Below are 27076 nucleotides of genomic sequence, written 5' to 3'. Positions count from 1 at the left end.
TCATAGAATCCTCCCATGCACTCTGGCTGTCAAGGCATGTTCTACCTCTGACACTCCTCTTTCAATACATAGTAATCACACTAACGTGACTGCATCAATGAGCAAATCTGTAGGAGCCGTGAAGAGTGTTAGAGTGATGACTGTGTATTGAAAGAGGAGCATCAGAGGTAGAACATGTCTAGATGACAGAGCCAGAGTGCATGGGGGGATCCTATGAAAAATTCTGTTATGGCTTCAGTGGAAGTCTCAGGAAACCCTTGCGAGCTCAGTAAAACCTCAGATTGCAATCATTTTACCATGTCGTAGTCTAGTCGCTAGCGTGTGCATGGGAACACCCACCGCATAGGTTTGAACCCTCATCACGGCTCCTACGAATTTTCTCGGCAGTAAATGCTAACATATCCAATCGTACAATCATGTTACCTGTTAACCCGCCCTTTCCCTGCACCCCCACCCCACCCACCTAAGATTCACATTGTGTCCAACTCAAGCAACTTCTGCAGATATAGCACAGTAAGATTTATGTAGTCAAGTTAGTAACCAAAAATTGAAAACCAAATAGGTTACAAACTAAGAAATTAAGGGCCTTAATGTTAAATATCCTACAATCACGTAGTATATTCAATTTTTTGTAAAGCTGGTGTCAAGGTACAGGTTTCACAATATTCCACAGCAAATAAAAAAATACCACAGCTTGTTTACATTGTCTAAATACATGTTGCCTGGACACACTTCTCCAAGAAATGGCAATAAAGTTAATGCACTATTGCCAAGAAAAAATATCTATTCATCTACATAATAAAACCTTAGTTTCCTTGCAAATAAACTGCACATTACAAGGGATTAAACCATAGTTGATTGTCCTAACATACAAAGAACCCAGTCTTCACCTAATCCTACACTTGCCACAAATTAAAAAAATAAAGTACAATTTAAAATGAATTACAAAAGTAACAAAATTGTATTAGAAAGTGTTAAGCATCCGTAAAGAAACGTACAAGTTATGGATATCAATAGAAACTGCCTTTGCAAGAGAAAAGACCTATGGATTCCTTTATTATGAAAAGCACTATAACAATCTTTGTAACTCACTGCATCAGAGCTTTCATGTCGCCCTTGAGGAGAGCCAGAAGAATTGGCGCAGAGAGGCAGGCTGGCACAAGGTACAAGAGGGCTGGCTGGGCATGTTTGAACACATGCATCACAAAGATTGTCATCATAAGGCCAGCAAAATAGGCTGCAAATGTAATCTTGAAGTATGTGTTCGATCCTCGGTTTAAACTGAAAACAAATCGCTAACATTAAATATTATTCAAATTATTTTACACTAAAAATGCTTAATGACTGAATGAATTAACATTGATAATGCTGTTGATTAAATGATACTTGAGCACGTTCCTCCCGTTTAGAGAGAACTCTTACCTATGATCAAAACGGAGTAAGAGGGCAATAAATATGCCAGGAATAACAATGTCTCCCAATCCCAGCATGGCAAAATTGTCAGCCTCCAGGCCCTTCTCCAATAAGTCTTGAGGAAACACCACTGGAAGGGAAACCAAAGCATTCTGAAGGTTAAATGCAAATTAGAGTTCTATTTGACACAGGAAAAATGTATCATTCATAATGTTGGTACAGGTTAAAAGTACAGCAAGCAATATTTACCCAAGCGGCATTCCCCAGTAAACATTAATGAAAACACACTGATCAAATATTTAATAAATACCCTTGACATAACTGCTGAAAGCAACTGCACAGAATGAGAGAATTGAAACTTCTGTAATTGTTCAAACATTTAAATGATGCCACAAATTTAACCCTTAGACTAAATAAGGAATTGTCTTGGCAATATTAAGTCAACCCTGCACAAGTAGGTCTGAAGCATTTTAATACCAGGTTACTTACATAAATCAGATTATTAAGGGTTATATACCTTTGCTGTCAATATATGGCTCTAAAGCTCAAATGAGGTAAGGAGTGGTAATTATAATGTGAAATGGCAATTATCAACAGAAAGTACTAAGGCAATATGACTATACTATAGCACTTTGAATACAAGGACAACGGGATGGAACATGAGGGGATATATTTTTTTCCAAACAGAGCTAAGCATTTTAATTTTGAGTACACAGTCATATAGGATTATTAAAAGCAAGAGACCAAGTTAATCTTAAAAGACTATACAAACCCAGTTAATAACAACACTTTCGGTACATAAGGTCTTCTCTCTTCCCCATGAATAATTATCTTCACCTATATTTTTAATTTCATAGAGAGCCACCTTTTAATTCTTGCGTTTCCCCAGAATGCATTTGTTCTCCATAATTTCTACCGTCCTACTTGATAATTACTGTAGAAATGTGCCCCATTTTCAAGTACAGTTCAATACATGTTTAATGGAATATTTTTGTCCAACTATTATGAGGTCAACAAATGCTTTTTGCTGCTGCAGTTTAACACAAGTGTAACACCTGATCCAAGGAATACACAATACTGTATGTTGACCTTGAACAACTTACATTTGATAGGAGCTTCAAATGATCTTGCTACAGTGACCATAACATTGGTTCCGAAGACCCAGAAAACATCATATACAAAAAGCCCCGCTAAAAGAAGAGCCCCAGTCTGGATGTTGTTCAGGTGTAGAAGCTCCACACCATTGATGGCAAATGCAAGCCCAAGAAGATTGTTTGCAATCCAATGCTGGAAAGAAAAGTTGAATTCAAATGACTTTGTAGATCTCAAACACATGGCAAAAAGTAAAATTTGAAACCCTATAGTATTTCCATTACATGCAAGTATAGTCTTTTCAAATAGGCACTAATAAAAATCAAAAGTTTTTTTTTAAATATTGATCTTCAGCCATTATATTTAATAACACAAGTAGAAGAAATTAAAGAACCAGTTATGTAATATAAATGCTTGCCTTCTTCAACAGGTACCACACACCAAGCAAGGCACACACGCCCATGCACACCAGATCATAAGACGTAAACCCATAATTTATGAGGTAGTCTTTTTTGTCCTTATCGCCTTTCATTAAGTGAAGGTGGTATGTCTCGAAAGGTACTGAGGCCGGTACTAGGCCAGAGATAACTGGGCTGAAACAAAAATAAAACTTATATCTTAACTCCATTTTTTTTAACAACATTTTTATTTTTGGTTTGCTACCTTATAAAATACATTATGATTTTTTGACAAATACAACAATTGCAGAAATCCATTGCAAAATTATACATGCATAACAATGTAGCTATAATAAATTAAGAAGCTTTAAAGCTAAACAGTCTTGTAAATACCATATTAGTTTCTCACAATTAGACTAGAGAAGTAATGTATGTGAAGATTTTTAATCTAAGCTGAATTCACTAAAAATTGTGAGTACTGTACTGTATACTGTAGTTATCAATGTACTATGATTACTTACCCGAAGACATGAGACAAGGCCAGAACACCCAGAACAAAGAAATATGAAGATAGGAGGAGGTTGATATATTCCTTGGAGAAAACCTGAAAAAATTGAGGCAAAGGTACATAATCATTTATTAAATAATGATAGAAGAATGAACAAATGTGGAAGAGGGGTGAATTTATAATGTTCTTAATGGGAAAACAGGAGAGCATGGCTAAATGTATAGTTAGTTCAAATTTATTGAAAATTAACAAGCCATAAAGTGATAAAACTTATTAAACCTAAGAGTTAATGGTCTGGCAAAGGAGACAATTAAAATAAAATGTGCTTTTACAGTATCACTAGAACTAGATGTATAGAAAAGGAAATGTCCTTGCACCACCTCCATGAATTTCTTAAAACTATTGGCACATGTTAATGTAATCATTACAGTATTTAGTGGTGACATGACAGCCTATGCAGTACATGACTAGGTTATGCAAGCCTGAGAATTTGGAGACACTATAATTGAATACACATTCAGTACAGTATGTGGATTTTTATTGACAATCCAACTGGTACCTATTTATTTCCTTGAGAATCAACATTTGGTCCCCCAATATATTCTAAGACATACCGTGAAGACGATGTAGAGGCCAAAAAGTGCACATGATGCTATAACAGGGAACATGGCTGCATCCTTTGAAGTCATTGTGTCAACTTTCTCTCCAGACGCCTGCAATGATTAACTATTGTACACCTTATCTGTGCAGTGCTACAGTACTGTAACTCATTTATAAATACCCATACAGTATTTAAAAAATCAGTTAACAGTAGTAGTTTTTTAATAATGAAAGGCATAGACATTATATAATCTGTAGTTTTAGCAACAGTACACCAAATAGACATAGTATTTAACATTAGCAATAACAGCAAAATTTAAATATTTACGCAAAACTGTACAGTGGCACCTCGACTTGCAATAATTTCGAGTTACGATATAAATTTGGTCGGAAAATGGGACTCTTACTTACGATAGTGTCGTCGACTAACGATATTTGTTGATACAAGTTCGGGTCTAACAAGCGCATGGTTCCTGGTCGAGCGAGCCAACCTGCCTCAGTTTACTAGAGCTGCCTGCTTAGTGATGATCACGCTTATAAGAAATTCTATTTTTTTTTTGGCGATTTTTTGCTTTTCGAACATAAAATTTATTATTATATATCACGCCATGGGTCCCAAGAAAGTCAGTGGCAAGATTCAACATATGAAAACACATGTGAGGATGACTATAGAGGCAGTACAGAATATCTCTTTCTCAAAAAGTAAAAAAAATGTGTGCAGCATGGGAAGAACTATAAAGTTTTGTTGAAACGACTCGCCCAAATCAAGCTGCAGTAGGCCATTGCCTTAACCTTTTCAATGACACTACATCACTACAGACAAATGTTAAAATGAAGGGAAAAACAAGTGTCGCTAGACAAATTTGTAGTGAGAAACTAGCAGTAAACCACAACCAGGTCCTAGTGGTATGCAGGCAAAATGTAGGAGTGTGTACACCAGAAAAATCATCACTGCCTGATGTTACAATGGAGGGGAACTCCCCTTCCAAACAGTAACACCTCTCATCCCCCCGCTTCACTATCTTCCATACACCTACAGGAGTCATCAGTAAAGGTAAGTAATAACTTGTACATACTTTTGTAGTGAAGATTTGGGTGAATTAGTTATAAAATTTACTTTGAACTTTGAAGTTAATTTTTTGGGGAGTTGGGAACGGATTAATTCATTTCCCTTTATTTCTAATGGGAAAAATCGTTTCAACTTACAATATTTTGACTTATGATACGTCTCTGGGAACGGATTACCATCGTAAATCAAGGCCCCACTGTATATTTAAACCATTAGAACAAAGCATTTTGAGCATAAACTTAAAATCGGTTAAATTACTGATAGGTTAATATATACGACTAGAATAAGTAATTTAGCAAATGATTCCTGTACAATAATCAGGTGGCAATGATGAAAGGCATAGCTATGCATTTTTAGTAAGTAAAATTTACAATAGGATTTTATTAGTTATATTTGTTTTGAACAAGGACATGCAAGTGAAATTTGTTACATGTTATATATGTAAAGTATTTTAGTTTTTCTTTTAAACTGGGTGGGAGACTTGTAGCCTTTAATCACATTTGGGAAGTCATTCCATAATTAGGCTTGGATCTGAATATCAAATAGATATTGGTTTCCAGTATGGTGTCTAAGGGTTCTGTTGCAGCCCTCAATGAAGCGTTTGAGGCGAGTATTAGAATTGCAAGTCAAAGAATTGCAGATAGAGAACATTAGGGACTATGTGAAGAGACTTGATATTCATATTCAAGGATTCCAGTAAGGGTGTTGAATTCTGTCTGGGATTGGAACAGTAGTTTTTAGTCTGGAACTACTGGAAAACTACTGTTTTTTTTTTTTTAGTCTTATTTTAGAACAGTAGTTTGAGATTTCAATTCAGAATCATTTTGATTGCTGATTTATGTTGAGTAATAAACGGTCAGTTAATTTTGGGGTGTAGATCCCCAAGCACAGATACCGTGGGAGATATATGAATCCATGTGATACATGGGTCACAGACACAGCCAACCCAGCCCCTCCATACACGGGCAGCTGCCTCCCCCCCCCCCCAAATGGACAACCTCAAAGATTAATCCCATACAAGTATTGAACATGAGAAACCTGAGCAATCTTGGGCAATGCCCCAGACACTAGACCATCCCCACACGAGCCGCCTCGCCTCTAACATACCTAACCATATTATACACCACATAGTAATGTATTTCTACACAAACGTTTCGTGCATAAATTGCGTTCTAATTATGACTTATTAGGTAAGGCAGAATAGGATTGTACTAGGCTAGGTGTGACTGGGTTAAGCTAGGCTAGGCTGAATTGGGGTTAAGGTAGGCTAGGCTGAATTGGGGTTAGGCTAGGCTAGGCTGAATTGGGGCTAGGCTAGGCTAGGCTGAATTGGGGCTAGGCTAGGCTAGGCTGATTTGGGGTTAGGCTAGGCTAGGCTGATTTGGGGTTAGGCTAGGCTAGGCTGATTTGGGGTTAGGCTAGGCTAGGCTGATTTGGGGTTAGGCTAGGCTAGGCTGATTTGGGGTTAGGCTAGGCTAGGCTGATTTGGGGTTAGGCTAGGCTAGGCTGAATTGGGGTTAGGCTAGGCTAGGCTGAATTGGGGTTAGGCTAGGCTAGGTAAGGCCAAGCAGGTTGTAATAAAAAAAAATAAGGTAGTGAACCATCTTGTGTACATAACAAATCCTACGCCTACCCGGCCCCGTAGGCCTAAACATGCGTCACGGTGAACCAGCTGTTGAGATCGTTACCTTCTGCTGCTGCTGATGCTTCACAGAGCGGAAGGAGCCGCAGAATATGGGGATCAGGGCCATAACCACCAGGCTGCCGTAGGCCAGGGCCATGCCCTCGGGCGTGGAGGGCACCTTGCCCGTGCCATTGATGGCCGCCTCGGTCACGTTCTCTAAAATTGGTGCAACCACCGGGCCGTCGACTCCTGCGTCCGCCATCACTGCTCGTCTGTCACTCTCTAGCCCTCCCCCGGGGCCAGCCCTCGCCGCTTATATTACTCCCCGCCTCCCTCATATACCTCATATATACCTTCCAGAATTATTGGAACAGATGCGCTAGGCATAATAGCGGTGTATATCCGCTGGTAAGCGAGTAAGTGTTGAAGTGTGTGTCAAGAGGAGAGTTTGTGAAGGTGTACCGCCGGAGCAGACGACGACGTGTCATAACCCAAACCTTTCCCGGGAATTTTATTGCTGAAAGTAATTGTTGGCGGGTAATTTGTATGTCACTTTGGATGTTAGTGCATTACCGTAGCTGGTATTTGCTTGGGGGGTTGAGTTCTTGTGCCGTTATGTGCTTCTATAACTCTTTCTCCCCACCGCTCATAGGATGTTATGTACGTGGCCGGTTTGTTGAATCTAATGAACCCACACCTGAGGACCGTATTCATCAACATAAAGCCTGAATTTACCAGAGGCTCACTAAACTCTGGTGGCCTCGACGAGGACAGGCTGCGGGCGGCTTGTCAAAAGGTCCCCCATTTGCCTTGATTTTTTTCCAGCTGGATTTTAACATTCAGCAGAGTTGTGGCCTTTACGGCTTCGGCGAGTAGGTGAAACCCGCCGAAACATACCCACACCTGAGGACTGTCCTCACCCACACCTGAGGACCGTCCTCACCCACACCTGAGGACCGTCCTCACCCACACCTGAGGAGCGTCCTCTCACACACAACAGCCACACCTGAGTACCATCCACAGAAGATAATAATGCAAAACAAGAACAAGGTAAAGAAGCAGCAGCAGGGACGGAAACACCCTCCTGATACTCTGGGTTGGCACTCGTTCTTGTGCGTCACAAAGTGCGGCAACCCCGCCCACATCCTGAAATGGAAGGGCAGGACCAGCAGGGACGTCCTGCAGTCCTGGTGCAGCCTTCGGGGGCAGAGGACATCGGAGCCGGGTCCCGTGCACTTGATCATCCAGGGAGGACCCCAGCCAGACCAGGATGGCCCAGTGGACGCGGTGGTGGTGGTGTCTGATAGTGGTCACTGCAGACGCGAGCCTCGCCAGCGGTGTGGAGGGTAAGATACAGCTCCTTCTTTCCTTCTTTCCTCCTACTTCAATTCCCTCTCGGTTCTGGGACCAGTCTTAGTTGTGTGCCTAATTTGTTTCTATTGTGGACCCTACAGTGGATTCCGAAACTGTATCTCAGATATATCTTAGTCAGCTATAGTGACGTGAACTAGTTACAAAAGAGATGATAACACAAATTTTGCTCTTCAAGGTATACAGTTTACGCAGATTTACATAATTGCTTAAGGAACAAAACCCCAATATTTGTTTAATTAAGAAAGGTACAGTGATGGTAGTTACATAATGTATGTTTATGTAGGTTAGCAGGCATAGCTGAGGCGTTCATGGTACACAATATTTTCAGTATGGTGAACGTAAATTAGTTCCATACCCGGACCGCAGTGGTCTTTTAACACAACAAAGTTAACACAGCAAAGACCTACAGGCAGAGACACATAAACAGAGAACTGAAGAGAAAAGCTAACAGACACAGATAGTGTTTATCTTGGGTAAGACACGTAATTTCCTTTTAAATATACATTAAGCTTTATCATAATATGCATTAACTAAAGGTTAAACGTCCGTCGGTCCGGGGACATTCACCTATTTGTGCCTGCAGATTCAAGCTTTAGTTCTTGGGCCCCACCTCTCTCCCCCTCACTGATTGTCTACTGGAATGACTCCCGAACTATTTTTTTATCATATCTACTGTAGAAATCATGAAAAAGAGTTCGGTTATATAACTTGTTCATTTAGTTCATTCTATTTTTCTACCACTATCACGCAAAATGAATACTTCATAACATCTCTTTTTCCATTCTGTCAATCACCCTGAATATTTTGTCTATCATGTCTCACTCGACGTTTCTATTTTATAATGACAATAGATGCAACTCTTTCAGTCTTTCTTCATGTCCCATTCCTCGCAATTCTGGGACGAGTCTCGCTGCAAACCTCTGAACCTTGTCAAGATTTTGTTGTTGTTGTTAGTGATATGGGCCTTCAGTAGGGAGCAGCATATTATAGGACTGGTGCCACATAAATAGTGTGTAGTGATCTAAATACCTCCTCATTTAGGCTCAAAATCAAAATCAAAATTTGCATTCAGGTAAACGTACATACATAGATGATGAGTTACAAACATAATGATTGGATTTATAGATAGAGCTAGTACATACAATACCTAAAGCCACTAATTCGCATAGCGTTTCGGGCAAGGTGAGGGAAAAAAAACCACTTAAGACTAAAACTTAATAGTAATTGAGATTAAAGTATAAAGTGTTTTGAAACAAACAGCATTGTTTAAAATAGCAAGACATGGGTTGACATTTAGGGGGTAGGGAAGGATTACATGGAGTTAATTAGGTACTACTTAGTTTTACACTTAAACTGGTTGAGAGAAGTACAGCATTTGACATGATTTGGAATGTTATTTCACATTCTGGGTCCCTTGATTTGTAGAGCATTTCTAGTTTGGCTGAGTGGCACTCTTGGAATATCAAATAGGTATTTGTTTCTGGTGTGGTGCCCATGGGTTCTGTTACAACCTTCTAGGAAGCTTATAAGGTCAGGATTGACATTACAGTCCAGAGTTTTAAATATATAGAGTACACATGAGAGAATGTGCAGTGACTTAGTGACTGAAACAGTCACTAAGTGCTGGTACCGAGTACCGAGCTCCTGAGTGATTGTTCTGGCTTTTGCCCGTTGTTGTTGTTGTTGTTTTAGATTCAGCTACTTAGAACAAACGTTCCAAAGTAGCACGGGCTATGGTGAGCCCGTAGTGGACTTACCGTGGCACAGGAGCGGGGCTGTAACTGGCTTTTGCGCGTGTAGTTGGTCTTTATATGTCCAGTCCCAGGTCTGTTTGTCTAGTTGTTACACTGGGGTCTTGAGAGTACCCTTGGGGGTTCGTTCTTGACTCACAATGGGGACTCTAAGGTTCAAATTCCGGGCGGCGGAACAGAAATGGTTGGACCACATGTCCGATCACCTAATGCCTCTGCTCACCTAATAGTAAATAGGTACCCGACAATTAATCGACTGTTGTGGGGTTGCATTCTGGAGAGGGTCAGTTGGTCGACCTTGGGGTGACCTTGATATAAGCCTAATATTTATACATACACAAGCTGCCTGTCCCGAACAAAACGAAATATTTAATCATTATTTGAGAGAGGAAAGGGTAGAGCGCGGGAAAGGAGTGGGGGGAAAGGGGGGGAAAAGGGGGGAGAGAGGGGAAAAGAAGAGGGGTGAAATGGGGGCTAGCAGGGGGGGGGGGACACAGAATATCCCGGGCACCACCGGGTACCCTCTCCTAGTACATATATAAATAATTACTAGGGTCAGTGCCGGATTTAGGCATAAGCTAAACAAGATACAGCTCAGGGCCCTCACAGTCCGCCGGCGCCTCACAACACATATATATATATATATATATATATATATATATATATATATATATATATATATATATATATATATATATATATATATATATATATATATATATATTAGTATATTTTGGTAGCAGTCTTTCCTGTAGACATATATTATTAAATATGACCGAAAAAGTAAGATTAATAATTCTAACACGAATTTTCTCGATCTTTCTTACGTTTCTTTTCACTGTGGATGGTAATTCAAAGATCAATTCTCCAAAATTCATTTTTATTTCTAGTCTGACATATATATATGTCATGATATATATATATATCATATGATATATATATATATATATCATATGATATATATATATATATATATATATATATAATATATATATATATATATATATATATATATATATATATATATATATATATATATATATATATATATATGCGGAAAATCCACAGAGAAATATGAAATGAGGTGAACGTTTCGGCTTTGTTAAAGCCTTTGTCAACACCAGACTGACTAAGGAGAAGGGAGAAGGGGGGAAGATATATAGGCCGACACCTGACCAACCCATCCCAAGGGTTGGTCAGGTGTAATTAACCAAAAACAGGTATAGCTTAGCTTAGAATGGTCAAAGAGGATTAAGCGGTCAGAGAATAAGGATGAAAGATTAAAGAAAAGCCTCATGAACACACAATATATGAATATACAATTATAATGAGACATTGTAAGCCTCTCTATCAGAGTTGTTTCTTAAACTGTTGTGCAATATTATAACTTAAAAATGGATCAAGTTTGTACATTCCAGTACTAACATTAAGAAGATTTGGACACTGACTGATTAGAGCAGACTCAATCAAATTCCGTTCCACGAAATCCCCACAATTGGTAATGCTTTTTGCCCCATTCCAGTTAATATTGTGATCGCATAAACTCGTATGTAGATACAATGCATTAGACGTTTGGGCAGTTCTAATACTATAAGCATGTTGTGACAACCGCAATTGTAAGGACTTTCCTGTTTGTCCAAGGTACACAGAATCACAATCATTGCAGGGAATCGAATACACACAACCTGCTGTATCAGGGGAGTTTTTTTTATTAAATTGGATTTGATCGTACTATTAGTGAACACCAAATTTATATTAAGTTTCTTAAAAATCAGAGACATTTGATGGTGCAAAATACGATTTTGCGGATGGATTTTCCGCATAAAATGATCAGTGTTTTGTGATCGTCAATTGCATATATATATATATATATATATATATATATATATATATATATATATATATATATATATATATATATATATATATATATATATATATATATATATATATATATATATATGATAGTGAGTGGTAGTGAGGATGGGAGGTACCCCGGAGAGTGGAGTGTGGTGGTACTGAGCGAATACGATACGAAATGTCACTTAAAATATTTTGTACTACATTTCCTGCAGTATTTTCCGTCCTCTTTTCTTGATTTTGCACCAGCTGCGATGAGTATACCGTATACCTCGTACCAGCTGTGATGAGTATACCGTATACCTCGCACCAGCTGTGCTGAGTATACCGTATACCTTGGACCAGCTGCGCTGAGTATACCGTATACCTCGTACCAGCTGTGATGAGTATACCGTATACCTCGTACCAGCTGCGCTGAGTATACCGTATACGTTGGACCAGCTGCGCTGAGTATACCGTATACCTCGTACCAGCTGTGATGAGTATACCGTATACATCGTACCAGCTGCGCTGAGTATACCGTATACCTCGTACCAGCTGTGATGAGTATACCGTATACCTCGTACCAGCTGCGCTGAGTATACCTTATACGTTGGCCAGCTGCGCTGAGTATACCGTATACCTCGTACCAGCTGTGATGAGTATACCGTATACCTCGTACCAGCTGCGCTGAGTATACCGTATACGTTGGACCAGCTGCGCTGAGTGTACCGTATACCTCGTACCAGCTGCGCTGAGTATACCGTATACGTTGGACCAGCTGCGCTGAGTATACCGTATACCTCGTACCAGCTGTGATGAGTATACCGTATACATCGTACCAGCTGCGCTGAGTATACCGTATACCTCGTACCAGCTGTGATGAGTATACCGTATATCTCGTACCAGCTGCGCTGAGTATACCTTATACGTTGGCCAGCTGCGCTGAGTATACCGTATACCTCGTACCAGCTGTGATGAGTATACCGTATACCTCGTACCAGCTGCGCGGAGTATACCGTATACGTTGGACCAGCTGCGCTGAGTGTACCGTATACCTCGTACCAGCTGCGCTGAGTATACCGTATACGTTGGACCAGCTGCGCTGAGTATACCATATACCTTGGACCAGCTGTGATGAGTATACCGTATACCTCGTACCAGTTGTGATGAGTATACCGTATACCTTGGACCAGCTGCGCTGAGTATACCATATACCTTGTACCAGCTGTGTTAAGTATATCGTATACCTCGTACCAGCTGCACTGAGTATACCGTATACCTTGGACCAGCTATGTTGAGTATACCATATATCTTATACCAGCTGTAAGAGTTTACCGTATAGCTTGTAATGGTTGTGTTAAGCATACCGTATATCATATAACTGCTGTGTTGAGTATACTGCACAGTTTACACTTGCTGTATTGGGTATACAGGACGAAAGGTATATGTTGTGTCGGTTACATTTAAGTGTGAGTGTCTACCATGTACCGGTGAGCATGTACCGTCGACCTGGTCTGTACCGGGGAGTGTACCGTCGACCTGGTCTGTACCGGGGAGCGTGTACCGTCGACCTGGTCTGTACCGGGGAGCGTGTACCGCCAACCTGGTCTGTACCGGGGAGCGTGTACCGTCGACCTGGTCTGTACCGGGGAGTGTACCGTCGACCTGGTCTGTACCGGTGAGCGTGTACCGTCGACCTGATCTGTACCGGGGAGTGTACCGTCGACCTGGTCTGTACCGGGGAGCGTGTACCGTCGACCTGGTCTGTACCGGGGAGCGTGTACCGTCGACCTGGTCTGTACCGGGGAGCGTGTACCGCCAACCTGGTCTGTACCGGGGAGCGTGTACCGTCGACCTGGTCTGTACCGGGGAGCGTGTACCGTCGACCTAGTCTTTACCGGGGAGCGTGTACCGTCGACCTGGTCTGTACCGGAGACCTGCATGGGGACGTCTGCATTGCCTGTACCGGAAAGATAGCTTTCATCTACTCTGACGTTTATAACCAACAGAGTGCATTAAATACAACAATAACCAGTACACCAAGTATAGTGCATAACCAACTCTCTTGGTTATAACGGTAAACTCAGAGCGTCGCAGCGATGCACGTCTCATTACCGCTATCTGGCTGAGTCTACCTTGGCTATCCTGGCGAGGGTATACGTGTAGAGTTGGTAACATTGTGGGCACATGTTTGTATACGAGTTTACATGAGTTATGCTACGGTGCGTGAGGGGGGTTTGCATCCTGTGCGTGTGTTAGAGGTGTTAGGAAGCCGTCATGATAGCAGTATCTCCTTGCCATGATCACAGCACCGGGCGTGGTATAGCCAACACCGGGCGTGGTATAGCCAACACCGGGCGTGGTATAGTCAACACCGGGCGTGGTATAGCCAACACCGGGCGTGGTATAGCCAACACCGGGCGTGGTATAGCCAACACCGGGCGTGGTATAGCCAACACCGGGCGTGGTATAGCCAGCACCGGGCGTGGTATAGCCAACACCGGGCGTGGTATAGCCAACACCGGGCGTGGTATAGCCAACACCGGGCGTGGTATAGCCAGCACCGGGCGTGGTATAGCCAACACCGGGCGTGGTATAGCCAACACCGGCTGTGGCGTCCATTCGCCAGTGCTGAATGGTGGCTCTCTTTACTGTGTGTTTACATTTAATTGAGGTTTACATACATTACGTGTTAAAGTTTACTCTGAAGTTTATAAGCCAAAGGTGCACATTTTCTATACAATGTAGCAATACAGACAGTTTACACAGTATCATTTTGTATCATTAGTCATTAGTTTACACAATTCTAATTACGGATGTGATTGTTTTAGGTTTACAGCCGGTTACAATGACGAGCTCCACAATTGTGCTTATTAATTGTTCTTGTTCTTGCAACGAACACATGTGTGGTTGTCACGTGTTGCACATGTTGTTGGGTAGTTTGTTCAGGAGGCCAGTGGAGGTAGTTGTGGTGAGTGTGGAGGCTGTGTTGTGTGGCACTCTGTAAAATACACCCCTCTAGTAGGGTCTAAAACCTGTGCCGGGATAATCACTATGACGTCATAGTGACGTCACACACCTCGTGCACTCCATATATAAAGCAAATTTGTACATCTTTATTTCGTTAGATTAGTTTAGGTTAGGTTTGGATAGATTAGGTTGGGTTAGTTTAGGTTAGATTTGGGTAGGTTAGGTTAGGTTGGGTTTGTTTACAGGGTAGCGATGATGTAGAAGGATGCATAATTTTCTCAGGTCTTAGACCCTTTCCAGTGTACGGCATGAGGGGGTGGGGTCAGCGGGAACACGTTTAATTCTTCCTGGATACGAGTGAATGTTGTCGTACATTATATAAATTCATGAGCAGGAAACCCTAATTAGTGTTAAGAACTCCACGATAGATAAAACTTGTGAGGTTTAAGGTATTCAACACCCCGTAGCGTCCAGCCGATGCGCGATCCTCCTCGCTCACGTCTCTTGAAGACCAGTAGTCTTCGATATATTAATTGATAAGTTATATGTTAAATTTGTTTTGTTCAGTGATGACCGGGCGATATATCTAGTCCGTCCGTAAGATCTGAGGCATCCATGGGTCTCAGGAGACTATGGAGTGACGCTCTGGTTGTCGGTCTGGAGTGGCCTCTCCAGGGCGCAAAGCCAGGGTAGGTTGATACGGGGGAGAAGCTGTCACCCATGCAGCAGGTCCCCCTCCCTCTCCACGGCGCCGAAAGTCTCAAATGGAAAGGCAAACGTGATCTGAGGTAAGTGTATAGTAATATGCTAGCGTCGTCCCCAAGAACAATTGCCTTTAGAAGATGAGGAGACGACGACGTTTCGATCCGTCCTGGACCATTATCAAGTCGATTGTCATTCAGGACGGACCGAAGGAAGGAACTATTTGGGGAAAGCGCCAAGCCATTACGACTATATAGCACTGGGAGGGGGTCAGGATAAGGATTTGGGATGGGACGGGGGGAAAGGAATGGTGCCCAACCACTTGGACGGTCGGGGATTGAACGCAGACCCCCAGGAAGCCAGACCGTCACTCTACCGTCCAGCCCCCAAGTGGTTGGACGTGTTCGGGTTCTTATGTGGTTATCAAGAAGCCACAATCACCTTTCATCAATGTCAAGTTGCTGAAGCTTACAGACCGGACCATTGTGCCAGGCTCTCTCCAGTGCTCCAGACATACTCGAGGGTGACACATGTATGTGTCTCCGCCTCCCCATAATCCCTGATACATTGTATAGTTAGTTGCAGTGACAGGTTCAGATGTGTCTTATTATATATCTTTAACTACTAGTGCTAGTGGCTTTACAAGATTGTAAACACCATGCTATGTATTCTCACAAACCCAATGTACCTTCTTGTATATAATTAAATAAATAAATAAATAAATGACAATATGAATTTTTAATCAATTATTTACAAGGTTGTTTCCTGGTCTCCTATTAAGGGTTTGTTCTAAGATCTTCACAACAATTTATTGCCAGATTACAGTCTATAGTTCTCTAATAATATGTTGTTGTTGTGGAGAGGTTAGAGGAGTGGTTCAAGTGAGGGCCACGCTGGCTTCTTTAGACAAATGTTAACCTCAGAAGACTAGAGCAGTGAGTCTTGGTGAACACAGTCAACGAAGCGTCCTGAACTCACTCGACCTGATACAGTCGAACCCGACCGAGATTAATCTCGCCTGAGATGATCTAAGTCAACATGACCGATCATAGCTTAACTCGCCCTAGCAGCCTAACACGGGATAAAGACAGGCTATTTAACACAAGGGGCACACGCACTAGGGGACACAGGTGGAAACTGAGTGCCCAAATGAGCCACAGAGATATTAGAAAGAACTTTTTTAGTGTCAGAGTGGTTGACAAATGGACTGCATTAGGAAGTAATGTGGTGGAGGCTGACTCCATACACAGTTTCAAGTGTAGATATGATAGAGCCCAATAGGCTCAGGAATCTGTGCACCTGTTGATTGACGGTTGAGAGGCGGGACCAAAGAGCCAGAGCTCAACCCCCTCAAGCACAATTAGGTGAGTACGAGTGGACATGGTCCGAGCGACCTTACCCAGGCGAGGGTAGAAATATCCTAAGTTTCTCTATCCCTTTGGAATGTATTTTATTATCTGAATAAACTTACTGGATTTGAAGCTTATCTAGTCCGACCTGAACTTAACCCGGTGACGCACGTCGGCGAGGAGCCACCAGCCACGCCAGGCTCACTGACCGCATCCTCTACCACTTCCAAGACACTGGAATTTCGCAACACACACACACACACACACACACACACACACACACACACACACACACACACACACACACACACACACACACACACACACACACTCACACTCACACACAGCTTGAGGAGGACAGCTTGAGGCTTCAAGAAGACCTGGACAAGCTGCAGGAATGGTCGAACAAATGGCTGTTAGAGTTTAATCCAAGCAAATGTAATGTAATGAAGATAGGGGTAGGAAGCAGGAGACCAGATACAAGGTATCACTTGGGAGATGAAATACTTCAAGAGTCCGAGAGAGAGAAAGACCTGGGGGTTGATATCACGCCAGACCTGTTCCCTGATGCTCACATCAAGAGGATAACAGCAGCAGCATATGCCAGGTTGGCTAACATAAGAACGGCCTTTAGAAACTTGTGTAAGGAATCTTTCAGAACATTATATACCACATATGTCAGACCAATCCTGGAGTATGCGGCACCAGCATGGAGTCCATATCTAGTCAAGCATAAGACTAAAATGGAAAAGGTTCAAAGGTTTGCCACCAGACTAGTACCCGAGCTGAGAGGTATGAGCTACGAGGAGAGACTACGGGAATTAAACCTCACTTCGTTGGAAGACAGAAGAGTTAGGGGGGACATGATCACCACATTCAAGATCCTCAAGGGAATTGACAGGGTTGATAAAGACAGGCTGTTTAACACAAGGGGCACACGCACTAGGGGACACAGGTGGAAACTGAGTGCCCAAATGAGCCACAGAGATATTAGAAAGAACTTTTTTAGTGTCAGAGTGGTTGACAAATGGAATGCATTATGAAGTGATGTAGTGGAGGCTGACTCCATACACAGTTTCAAGTGTAGATATGATAGAGCCCAATAGGCTCAGGAACCTGTACACCTGTTGATTGACAGTTGAGAGGCGGGACCAAAGAGCCAGAGCTCAACCCCCGCAAGCACAACTAGGTGAGTACAACTAGGTGAGTACACAGGAAGCAGCCCGTAGCAGCTGTCTATGTTGTTGTTTAAGATTCAGCTACTAGGAACAACAATTCCAACTAGCACGGGCGATGGTGAGCCCGTTGTGGACTTACCTGGCACAGGAGCGGGGCTGTAACTGTGCAGCTGTCTAATTCCCAGTTACTTATTTACTGAAGGTGCATAGGATAATCAGGTGAAAGAAAGTGCCTCTTTGTTTCCGCCTCGGCCGGGAATTGAATTCTGGCCCTGAGGGCTACGATCCCCGAGCGCTGTCCACTGAGCCGCGAGGCCCTGTAATATGTATGTGCTATTTAGTTATTCTTATCTTAATAATATTAGGATAATACACTTAACTTTACGAGCTGGTTCTGGAAAGGAGCTGCATTCACAATTTTCAAAAGTAGATATGACAGGAAAATATGTCGGAAGTCATTGCATTATACACCCGTTAGCTGGAAGGGCCGGGTCCAAGAGGTAGAGCTCGGTCTGCGATGTATTTTCTGTAATTTTTACATAAATCATTTTCACCTCCAGCGTCCTCCACCTTCCGCAGAGTGCTTCCTGTACCCCGTGACGAAGGGGGAGAAGAGCCCCAACGTCCCCCTCAACGCCAGCGGCGACACCATCATCACCATCAACAACATCTACGACAACAACACCATCACCAACATCACTACTAACAATGGTGTCTGTGTGGCGCGGGTCCTTCATAAGAGCACTTATAAACCGAAGGAAGATGGCTGCCCTGTCCTCAACGCCAGTGCTGGTAATTATAATACTTTTTAATTTAAATCTTCTGAGGAATGAGCCACATCACTGGTCAAGTTCCTCCCTCAGTAGTACGAGCTAGGAGACAATTGACAGTAATTAACAATCACTTTGATGATCATTATCATCGTGATCATCACATCCCCGTGATGATCATTATCATCGTGATCATCACATCCCCGTGATGAACATCAACCATCGTGCCCTACAGGTGCACATCTTCCTTGTGAGAAGTAACATGGATGTCCCGTCTGAGTTGTGTACGAAATAGAATTTCGTGACTTAATTTGAAGTTATATACACAATTATAGCAAAAACAGTTCACTTAGTTGTGATTATGGTGATGGACAGGTGACAGGAGGCACGACGAAACCTAGGAACGGACAGGCGACGAGGGAACACAGGAAGAAACTCAAGGACGATCAGGTGACAGGAGAAGACAGGAAGAATCTCAGCGACATACATGTGACAGGAGGACAGGAACAACCCAGGGAAGGAAAGCAGGCACAACAGAGAAAACCCAGGGACAGATAGGAAGAAACTCAGAGATTGACAGGAGATACGAATGCAGGCGATGAGTCACAATAACGTGGCTGAAGTATGTTGACCAGACCACACACTAGAAGTTGAAGGGACGACGACGTTTCGGTCCGTCCTGGACCATTCTCAAGTCGATTGTGAGATTCTCAATCAACTTGAGAATGGTCCAGGACGGACCGAAACGTCGTCGTCCCTTCAACTTCTAGTGTGTGGTCTGGTTAACAGGAGATACGAAGAGACCCAGGGACTGCAGGAGACAGGAAGTGACAGGAACAAACTCAGGGACTGGCACAGGAACGTGCTGAAGGACAAAGTAGGAGAACCCAGCCCTAGCTGCTGTACCGTGAGCTCCCACAGCCCTAGCTGCTGTACCGTGAGCTCCCACAGCCCGCTGCCGTGGACGGTGAACCCGGGAAAAGATCACAGTAAAATTAATTTTTTTCACAGATACATCAATGCCATAGATGAGACTATTGCTGACCAGATATGCAGATGTCACCAAGTTCTATGGTGGAGTAGGAAGCAGTAACTGTCCTGAAGCCTTACAAAGAGATCTTCATGACCTTCACAAATGATCAGAAGTCCGGCAAATACTTTTCAATACTGACAAGTTCAAGACCTTGCATGTAAAGCATAACCGTGCACTTCACCATACCTTAGGAATAAAAAAGAACTTTGACTTCAAAGAAAAGACCACTGTATCCAAGCATGGAGATCTCACTTTCAAAAGGACATTTCTCCAAAAACCTTTTGGAGAAAGTTCAACATAATTCAAGGTTCAACAACACTTTAATTATTAAAGATGAACCTATAAAACATTTAAAACCTACAACTATTTATTGAATGTGATATTTTTAAGACATCCTAACAGTCGGTCCTAAATTTGCACATATACACATTTTTAAATCCCTTACTTTATATCATTAAATATTGTCTATATGTCTGTCCATGATTGGTGTCCACAAGCTTGGGGCTAGCTTCACCAAACTTTGCATGGTGACGGATTGGTGGTAGAGGACTGTCATAGTCGGGTTTGGATCGGCCCTATTGCCAGGTTTAGGAAGAGTCGGCTCCCAATGCTAACCCCAGCGACTCCCATGAAGTCTGATTTTTTTTTTTAAGTTTTCAACAGTACTTCAGCTATATATACTCGAGGTCTGTGAGAGAGAAAGTGCCTTATATGATTGTTATTAAGAGATAAATAAAGTTTATTCCTTATGATGCATATAATAGGTTCATGAAATAAATGCGTCTCTAGGAGCAAGCTTCAACAGAGGTGAGGAAGGATTACAGCTCTTGCTTGCAGTTTCACCAGGTTCCTTATATGATAGTTTCAGATAACATACTCATGAAATAAATAAGTCTCTAGGAACAGGCTTCAGATGAGCTGAGGTATGATATCAGCTCTTGCTTGCAGTTCCGCTAGGGACTTCAATCGACAGCCCTAATGAGCCCTAGTGTTAGTTTAAAAAATAAATAGGGAATATTGCGAGGAACATTTGGCTTCATATAACGGCAATCTTATATCATTAGGCTAGAATATGAACAACTTCTTCACTTCAGTATGACATGAATGAATTAATCTAATATTGCAAAAAATTGTATATGACTTTTGTTAATAATGATGTTATAGTTATTGTGACTCTCAGTCGACACCAGCACCGGGGCGAAGCAAGAGGTGGTGACGGTGGTGGTGCGTCGGGGAGGAGGGAGGACCAGCGTGTACCTGCGGGACTCCGGGGACCACGATCACCAGGTCAAGGTCAACCTTAGTGACGCCAGCAGCCTTCACGTTGTGTCCCAGGAGTTCGTCAACGTTGGTTACGGCTGTTACGACGGTGAGTTGAGACAGACAGACAGAAAGACCGACTGAGAGAAAATATTGTGGGAGAACTTTTTGTTTCATCTTCATTGTCTTATTATACAATTATTTTATTTTAGAATATAAAAATCTATTTTTTTTATTGTAAATAGGCCAAGATTTAGCCACATATTAAGAATGTAACGCAGGTCATGCGAACATTTCCCTTAATTTATAATTTATATCTTCTTCATTAGCTAATGATAAGTTTACATACTTTTTAAATGTTGTTTGCTTGTTATTTTTTAATTCCACAAAGTTACCAGCCAGTGTTGAGTGTGAAGTTGTTATGAGTCAGTTGTGGTAGTGGCGGGTCTCACACTGTTGGGGTGTTCCAGGATGTTTCCAGTTCCAGAACGCCACCATTCACAAGAACTTCAGAGACGGACGTCATGGATCTTTACTCTTCTACGGACGACTTACGGGCTCGGGACCACCCAAGGGGACCATATTTGCTTTAAGAGACGCTACTTGGAACCAAAGGAGAGGTTTCTACCCAAAGGACAGTATAATGAACAACACTCACTGGTTCGCGTTCCGAGCGCTGCCAGAGTACATATATAACAACAGTAAATGTGTATTGAGCCTCACACTTCGGTACAAGACTGCCGCCTCCAGCTGCAGCCCGGAGGACCCAGCCTGCAATACGGGACATAATGCAACTTATACAGGAGAAGTTCCTTCCAAGGACTTGTACCTGACTTTCTATGCGACGGAGAACGTGCGGTGGGCCGTGTTCTGCCGGCCTCGGGCCACTAGCCAGGTGCCAGGTGAGGAGGACCAGCCAGCTCTTACCACAACCACGTCTCCAACCATTATTAATTGTTCTTTTCACTTAAACAACAGTTCCCAAACTGATGATAATCAAGGTAAGTATTTATATGCTCCGTTAGTATGTGTATATATGAACTAGCAGTGTGTGTGTGGGGGGGGGGGGGGGGAGCTGTGCTCCGGTAGCTCTCCCAATCACCCTCCCCCTCATCTCTCTTGCTCTATGCCCTCTCTCTTCCTATTTCCCCTCCCCTCTCCTCAACTCTTCTCTCTTCTCCTCTCCTCTCCTCTCCTCTCCTCTCCTCTCTTCTCCTTCATTTTCTCCCCCTCTTTCATCTCTCCTACCCTCTCCACCTGTCTTCCCCCCCCCTCTCTCTCTCTCTCTCTCTCTCTCTCCCTCTCTATCTCTCTCTCTCTCTCTCCCTCTCCCTCTCCCTCTCCCTCTCTCTCTCTCTCTCTCTCTCTCTCTCTCTCTCTCTCTCTCTCTCTCTCTCTTTCTCTCTCTCTCTCTCATTTCCTCTTTAAAATATTCACTCTTACCCAGAGAAAAGCAATTATACTTTCAACCTCTTCAAATGATTAGCCACTATGGTACGAGTATGTGAAGTAAGACTCAACCTGGTGAAGGGTAGGGAAGGTGGTGAAGGGTAGGGAAGGAGGTGAAGGGTAGGGAAGGTGGTGAAGGTTAGAGAAGAAGGTTAAGGGTAGGGAAGGATGTGAAGGGTAGGGAAGGTAGTGAAGGGTAGGGAAGGTAGTGAAGGGTAGGGAAGGTGGTGAAGGGTAAGGAAGGTAGTAAAGGAAAAGGAAGGTAGTGAAGGGTAGGGAAGGTGGTGAAGGGTAAGGAAGGTAGTGAAGGGTAAGGAAGGTAGTAAAGGGTAAGGAAGGTAGTGAAGGGTAGGGAAGGTAGTGAAAGAATACCTTCGCCTGAATAAATTTCAAGATTTCAGTAAACTTGGTGTATATAAACTGAGAAGTTAGAGACACCTCCTGATGTATATATTCCTCGAATAAAATAATAATAATAATAATAATAATAATAATAATAATAATAATAATAATAATAATAATAATAATAATACAAATAGTAATAATAATAGTAATAATAATAATGAAAATATTAATAATAATGAAAATATTAATAATAATAATAATAGTGAAAGCAAAAACTGTTTTGCTATTTTTCATGTGTAAATTTGACATTCATTAAAAATTACATAAAATTGTCAATAAAATGCATTTAAGTGGATTAGTGAGGCCTGCGAACAGAGAAAGCGTGTAAAGGATTGTATGCAGAACATTATCAAACGAAAAATGTAAGACAATACACAGAGAGTTCACATTATCGTCATATATCAATGAGAAAATCCACACGAGTCGTGATGAGGATTCGAACCTATGCGCTGGGTGTTCCCAGATGTACGCTCTAGTCGACTACGCCATGACATGGTAAAAGAATTGCAACCTGGGGTACTACTGCACCCTCGAGGCTTCCCGAGACTTCCACTGAAGCCTCACCGGGGTTTCACACAATTCCCCTCCCCCCCCCCCCTGCACTCTGGCTGTGTCGTCCAGTAATTTTACCTGTGACGCTTCTTTTTTAAGACTGGCGTTAGAGGTAGAATTAGTTCCTTATATGATAGTTCCCTATGTGATAGTTTCAAAGTACATTCTCATGATATAAATGAGTTTCTAGGAGAAGGCTTCAGACGAGCTGAGGTAGGATAACGGCTCTTGTTTACAGTTTCAATAGGTACGTCATTTGACAGCCCTTATGAACCTTAGTCTTAGTTTACAAAAGAGAGAGAGAGGATTAATTTGAAAGAGAATTCTCTATCAAATTTCACTACCATTTATCTTATAAGTTTACACATTCTGTTGCTGACGCAAGAACAAGAGAGAAAACAACATCCTCTCAGGGACCTCGGGCGGGACATTTAACATTAAAAGCAAAGTAAAAATGAAGTAGCCTCACCATACTTTGTTATAGGGGGAAAAGGTAACACAGACTAGAGTGACTTGATAAGTTAATGTTTATTTCGTTCACATCAAGTTATACTCCGGCCCGTCGAAGGTAAGTTAAACTCTGTTAAAATAAAACATAAAAACACTTTGTTATACAAAAAACTTTATAATTTTTGTTACTTATCTAGCTTCTACAGAAAGCAAATATTTCTAAATATTGCATTATATATCAGACAATATTAAAATGCATTATATTGTTTTAAATGTAATTATATATATATATATATATATATATATATATATATATATATATATATATATATATGAGCATATTACACCCCTAAATAGACTATGTCTTTCACCATCATTTGCCACACAGGTGTACTCAAGTGGTTATCAGAGAAGACTATAGAGAACTGGGTGGTGGTGGCGTTGGGAGGCTGCTCGGTCCTCCTGCTGGTGGTCAGCCTTGTCCTGGGTGCCGCCCTTCACCGTAGACGGTCGCCCCCGCCACCCGCGCTCACCACCTCACCCTCTCTAAATGGTCAGCAGGGGCGGCGCCCTCAGTGTGTTGTACTCTTGCTGGGCTGTGGGGCCTCTCGACCCGTGTGGGGTCAATATGCCTAGCACAGTTTACTATAGGAAATCTTTGATTTTGTTTATTATTATTTAAAACTTTTTAGTATATTTCATTTATACCACTATTACTACAACTAATAATAATAATAATAATAACGATAATAATAATAATAATGATAATAATAATAATAATATAACTGCAGAAAACTACAAAAGTGTAGGTCTTGCTTTCAGCAGCTAAAGTCTACTAACTAACAAGTTGTGTAAAAAGTTAACAGGAAAAAAGATAAGTAGTAAAATTTTTGTTTTGATTTAGAATATTTAAAAAAATACAGACGGTAAATAATTATATTTTCAATATTCAGCAATTATAATGACATTAACTATATAACATTAACTATATAATGCCACTTAATTTCCACAGATGTCGATGACCCTTCAGGTCATATTTACGAATATGTTGACCTCGACACATTGAAGCAACAGCTGGCCGAGGACAAGAGTGCCTCCCAGATGGACCTCGGTGTTCAAAAGAACAAAAGGAACAGCCACACCAGCGTCAACAGCTTATACGGGTGTCTTCACCCGCCAGAAACTACCACACAGTAGTCGCCAGCAGGTCGTGGACAACACGCAATAACAGCACAATCAAAAGGAATACTACAAAAGACCTATTGACCCATACGTGGCAGCCTCTATTTATATCCACCAGCATAGTTCAGCTACGGAGCCATATGAACAGTCAGTTACCCATTCCACTGGTGATGATGATGCTATTAGGCAGAGTTAGCTGACCTGACTGATAGGTCAAGTTCATGTTTATCTGTGAGGTGCTGATTAGGGCAGAGGTTACACTTTGGAGTTAGCTGAGAAAGTATTGTTGATAAGAAAAATTGATAGAGCTCATTTTTGTAAAATAGTGTAATATTTTCTGTAAATAAATATATATATATATATATTGTACATAAATTTTAAACTAGTATTTTCAACCTTTAGTAAAATGTTGCCTATAAGAAGTAATTTATATATCATTTACAGTACAGTAATTAAGATAAAATAGGTTTAACGTCCCATGAATATATTCTACAAATTATGTTCTACTTAAAATAACTTAATTGATTGAAGAGTATGAAAATTGAACTGCTCAGAACAGAATCAACTAAGTTTAGAGTAGTCGAAGCTGTATATAGCAAATGGGAGGATGGTGCAAGATATAGTGAGCAGTGAAAATATGTTTAAAAAATAATGTGATACATCAGCCCTGGGAGCAATATGTAGGATGATTAAAAGTCCACAGTGTGATATGTCAATCTGGGGGAACAATCCTATCTCCTAGACTTACGACCTTCATGAGAATCCCATCTCCCAGACTTACGACCTTCATAACAGTCCCATCTCCCAGACTTACGACCTTCATGAGGGTCCCATCTCCCAGACTTAAGACCCTCATGAGAGTCCCATCTCCCAGAGACTTACGACCTTCACATTAAGACTCACACTCAAAGAAGCTCTTGGCGTCTTTTTGTTCTATCTCTCTCTAGCATATAAATACACGATATATTCCTGTGTAAAATATGTATATAACAATATATTATAACCTGTCCTCAGGACATATCAGTAGTCCAATATTGGACTTATAATGTAGGTCAAGTTTGACACTCAACTGTGAATGTTCAAATCTCTATTCAGAGTTTATGCATATATTCTTTTACCTACGTTTTTGGGGTAAATGCACCCTGTGAAGTATGGGTAGGTTAGGTAAGGTTACGTTAGGTCAGTAAGGCTAGGTTAAGTTAGGTTAGTTTACACTTATTAAAAATTTTTGAGAAGGTTTTTTAAGTAACTATGACAATTTTCTTTAGTGATTAATTTGATTTATTTATATACTTAATACATGATCTCGGTCTGGTATAATAATTATCTCTACGAAACCGGTTGTAACATCGCCCAGAACCGGCCTGGCTTAGCCGGCAGCCGATGTCTGTCTCTGGCGCTGTCGACGGGGAACTCTGGTATTTTATTAAGTGCAATGTGTAGTTCAAATATAAATAATAATGCTGTGTAGAGTTCTCACGACAAGCTCTTCCATTGTAGATTTCTTATAAATAAACATATGACTTTTCCTTTCTGTCTTTAATTATTGTAGTTTGTCCGTGAAACAATTGTAATTTGGTGATATCCAATTAAAGCCTTAATTGACTAATATGTTATGAATAATGACCATTCAGAGCTTATGGTTGATAACAGGAGTGTCGTGTGTTTAACGACCGTCTTAACTGATTTAAGGATAACTAGCTCCTTACAGGAGTAAGTCGTTGATTATATTCACTATTGACTTCATCAATTCCCAACCATTCATGGTATCTGGAATGTAAAGTAATTCCTGGGAATACTCTATTTAGATTTACCTTTTAACCACGAGAGTTTATAAGGTTCACAACATAATGATATTGACTTATATTTATTCTGAAGTACTCTCCATTGGGATTGTTTTGGTGTTGGGGTTAAGGCCTATCCACCTCTGGACGGTGGATAAAATTACTGTCAATGGTTACTGACCTACCAGCAGGTATATTAAGTTTCTGAACAATATAGGTAGCGAGGCAGTGTTCTCAGCCCCGGGAGCGAGGCAGTGTTCTCAGCACCGGGAGCGAGGCAGTGTTCTCAGCACCGGGAGCGAGGCAGTGTTCTCAGCAACG

At 41.6% G+C, this 27076-nt stretch overlaps 3 protein-coding genes across 6 annotated transcripts in view; 1 reads left to right on the top strand and 2 right to left on the bottom strand.

Annotated features, from left to right (window-relative positions):
- The window catches only part of LOC123765016 (minor histocompatibility antigen H13), a 9945-nt gene extending 2140 nt beyond the window's left edge, over positions 1-7805 (bottom strand). Inside the window, exons 1-7 of the mRNA XM_045753361.2 lie at positions 6769-7805; positions 4026-4124; positions 3425-3507; positions 2924-3098; positions 2517-2700; positions 1423-1543; positions 1093-1281 (exon numbers count right to left, since the gene is read on the bottom strand). Coding sequence (XP_045609317.1) covers positions 1093-1281; positions 1423-1543; positions 2517-2700; positions 2924-3098; positions 3425-3507; positions 4026-4124; positions 6769-6966 — 1049 coding nt within the window. The 5' untranslated portion in view covers positions 6967-7805. The remainder of the gene's footprint in view (positions 1-1092; positions 1282-1422; positions 1544-2516; positions 2701-2923; positions 3099-3424; positions 3508-4025; positions 4125-6768) is intronic.
- The window catches only part of Tim9a (translocase of inner membrane 9), a 225468-nt gene that overhangs the window by 11042 nt on the left and 187350 nt on the right, over positions 1-27076 (bottom strand). The gene's annotated exons all lie outside the window — the stretch shown is intronic.
- LOC123765013 (uncharacterized) lies at positions 7852-26501 on the top strand. Of its 4 annotated transcripts, none has more exons than XM_045753350.2 (6): positions 7864-8050; positions 18450-18662; positions 20854-21042; positions 21404-21835; positions 24178-24342; positions 24802-26501. In XM_045753350.2, the coding sequence occupies exons 1-6, from the start codon at positions 7975-7977 to the stop codon at positions 24984-24986; spliced, it is 1260 nt and encodes a 419-aa protein (XP_045609306.2). In that variant the 5' UTR covers positions 7864-7974; the 3' UTR covers positions 24987-26501. The 4 variants fall into 4 exon arrangements, with proteins under 4 accessions (XP_045609309.2, XP_045609307.2, XP_045609306.2 ...); XM_045753349.2 differs by having other exon boundaries at positions 7868-8050; positions 21404-21934; XM_045753353.2 differs by lacking the exon at positions 24178-24342 and having other exon boundaries at positions 7852-8050.

The sequence above is a fragment of the Procambarus clarkii genome, chromosome 29, assembly GCF_040958095.1.
Source record: "Procambarus clarkii isolate CNS0578487 chromosome 29, FALCON_Pclarkii_2.0, whole genome shotgun sequence".
NCBI classification, from domain to species: Eukaryota; Metazoa; Arthropoda; class Malacostraca; order Decapoda; family Cambaridae; genus Procambarus; species Procambarus clarkii.
The sequence above is the reverse complement of the archived record's forward strand: the minus strand, read 5'-3'. Positions and strand labels throughout refer to the sequence as shown.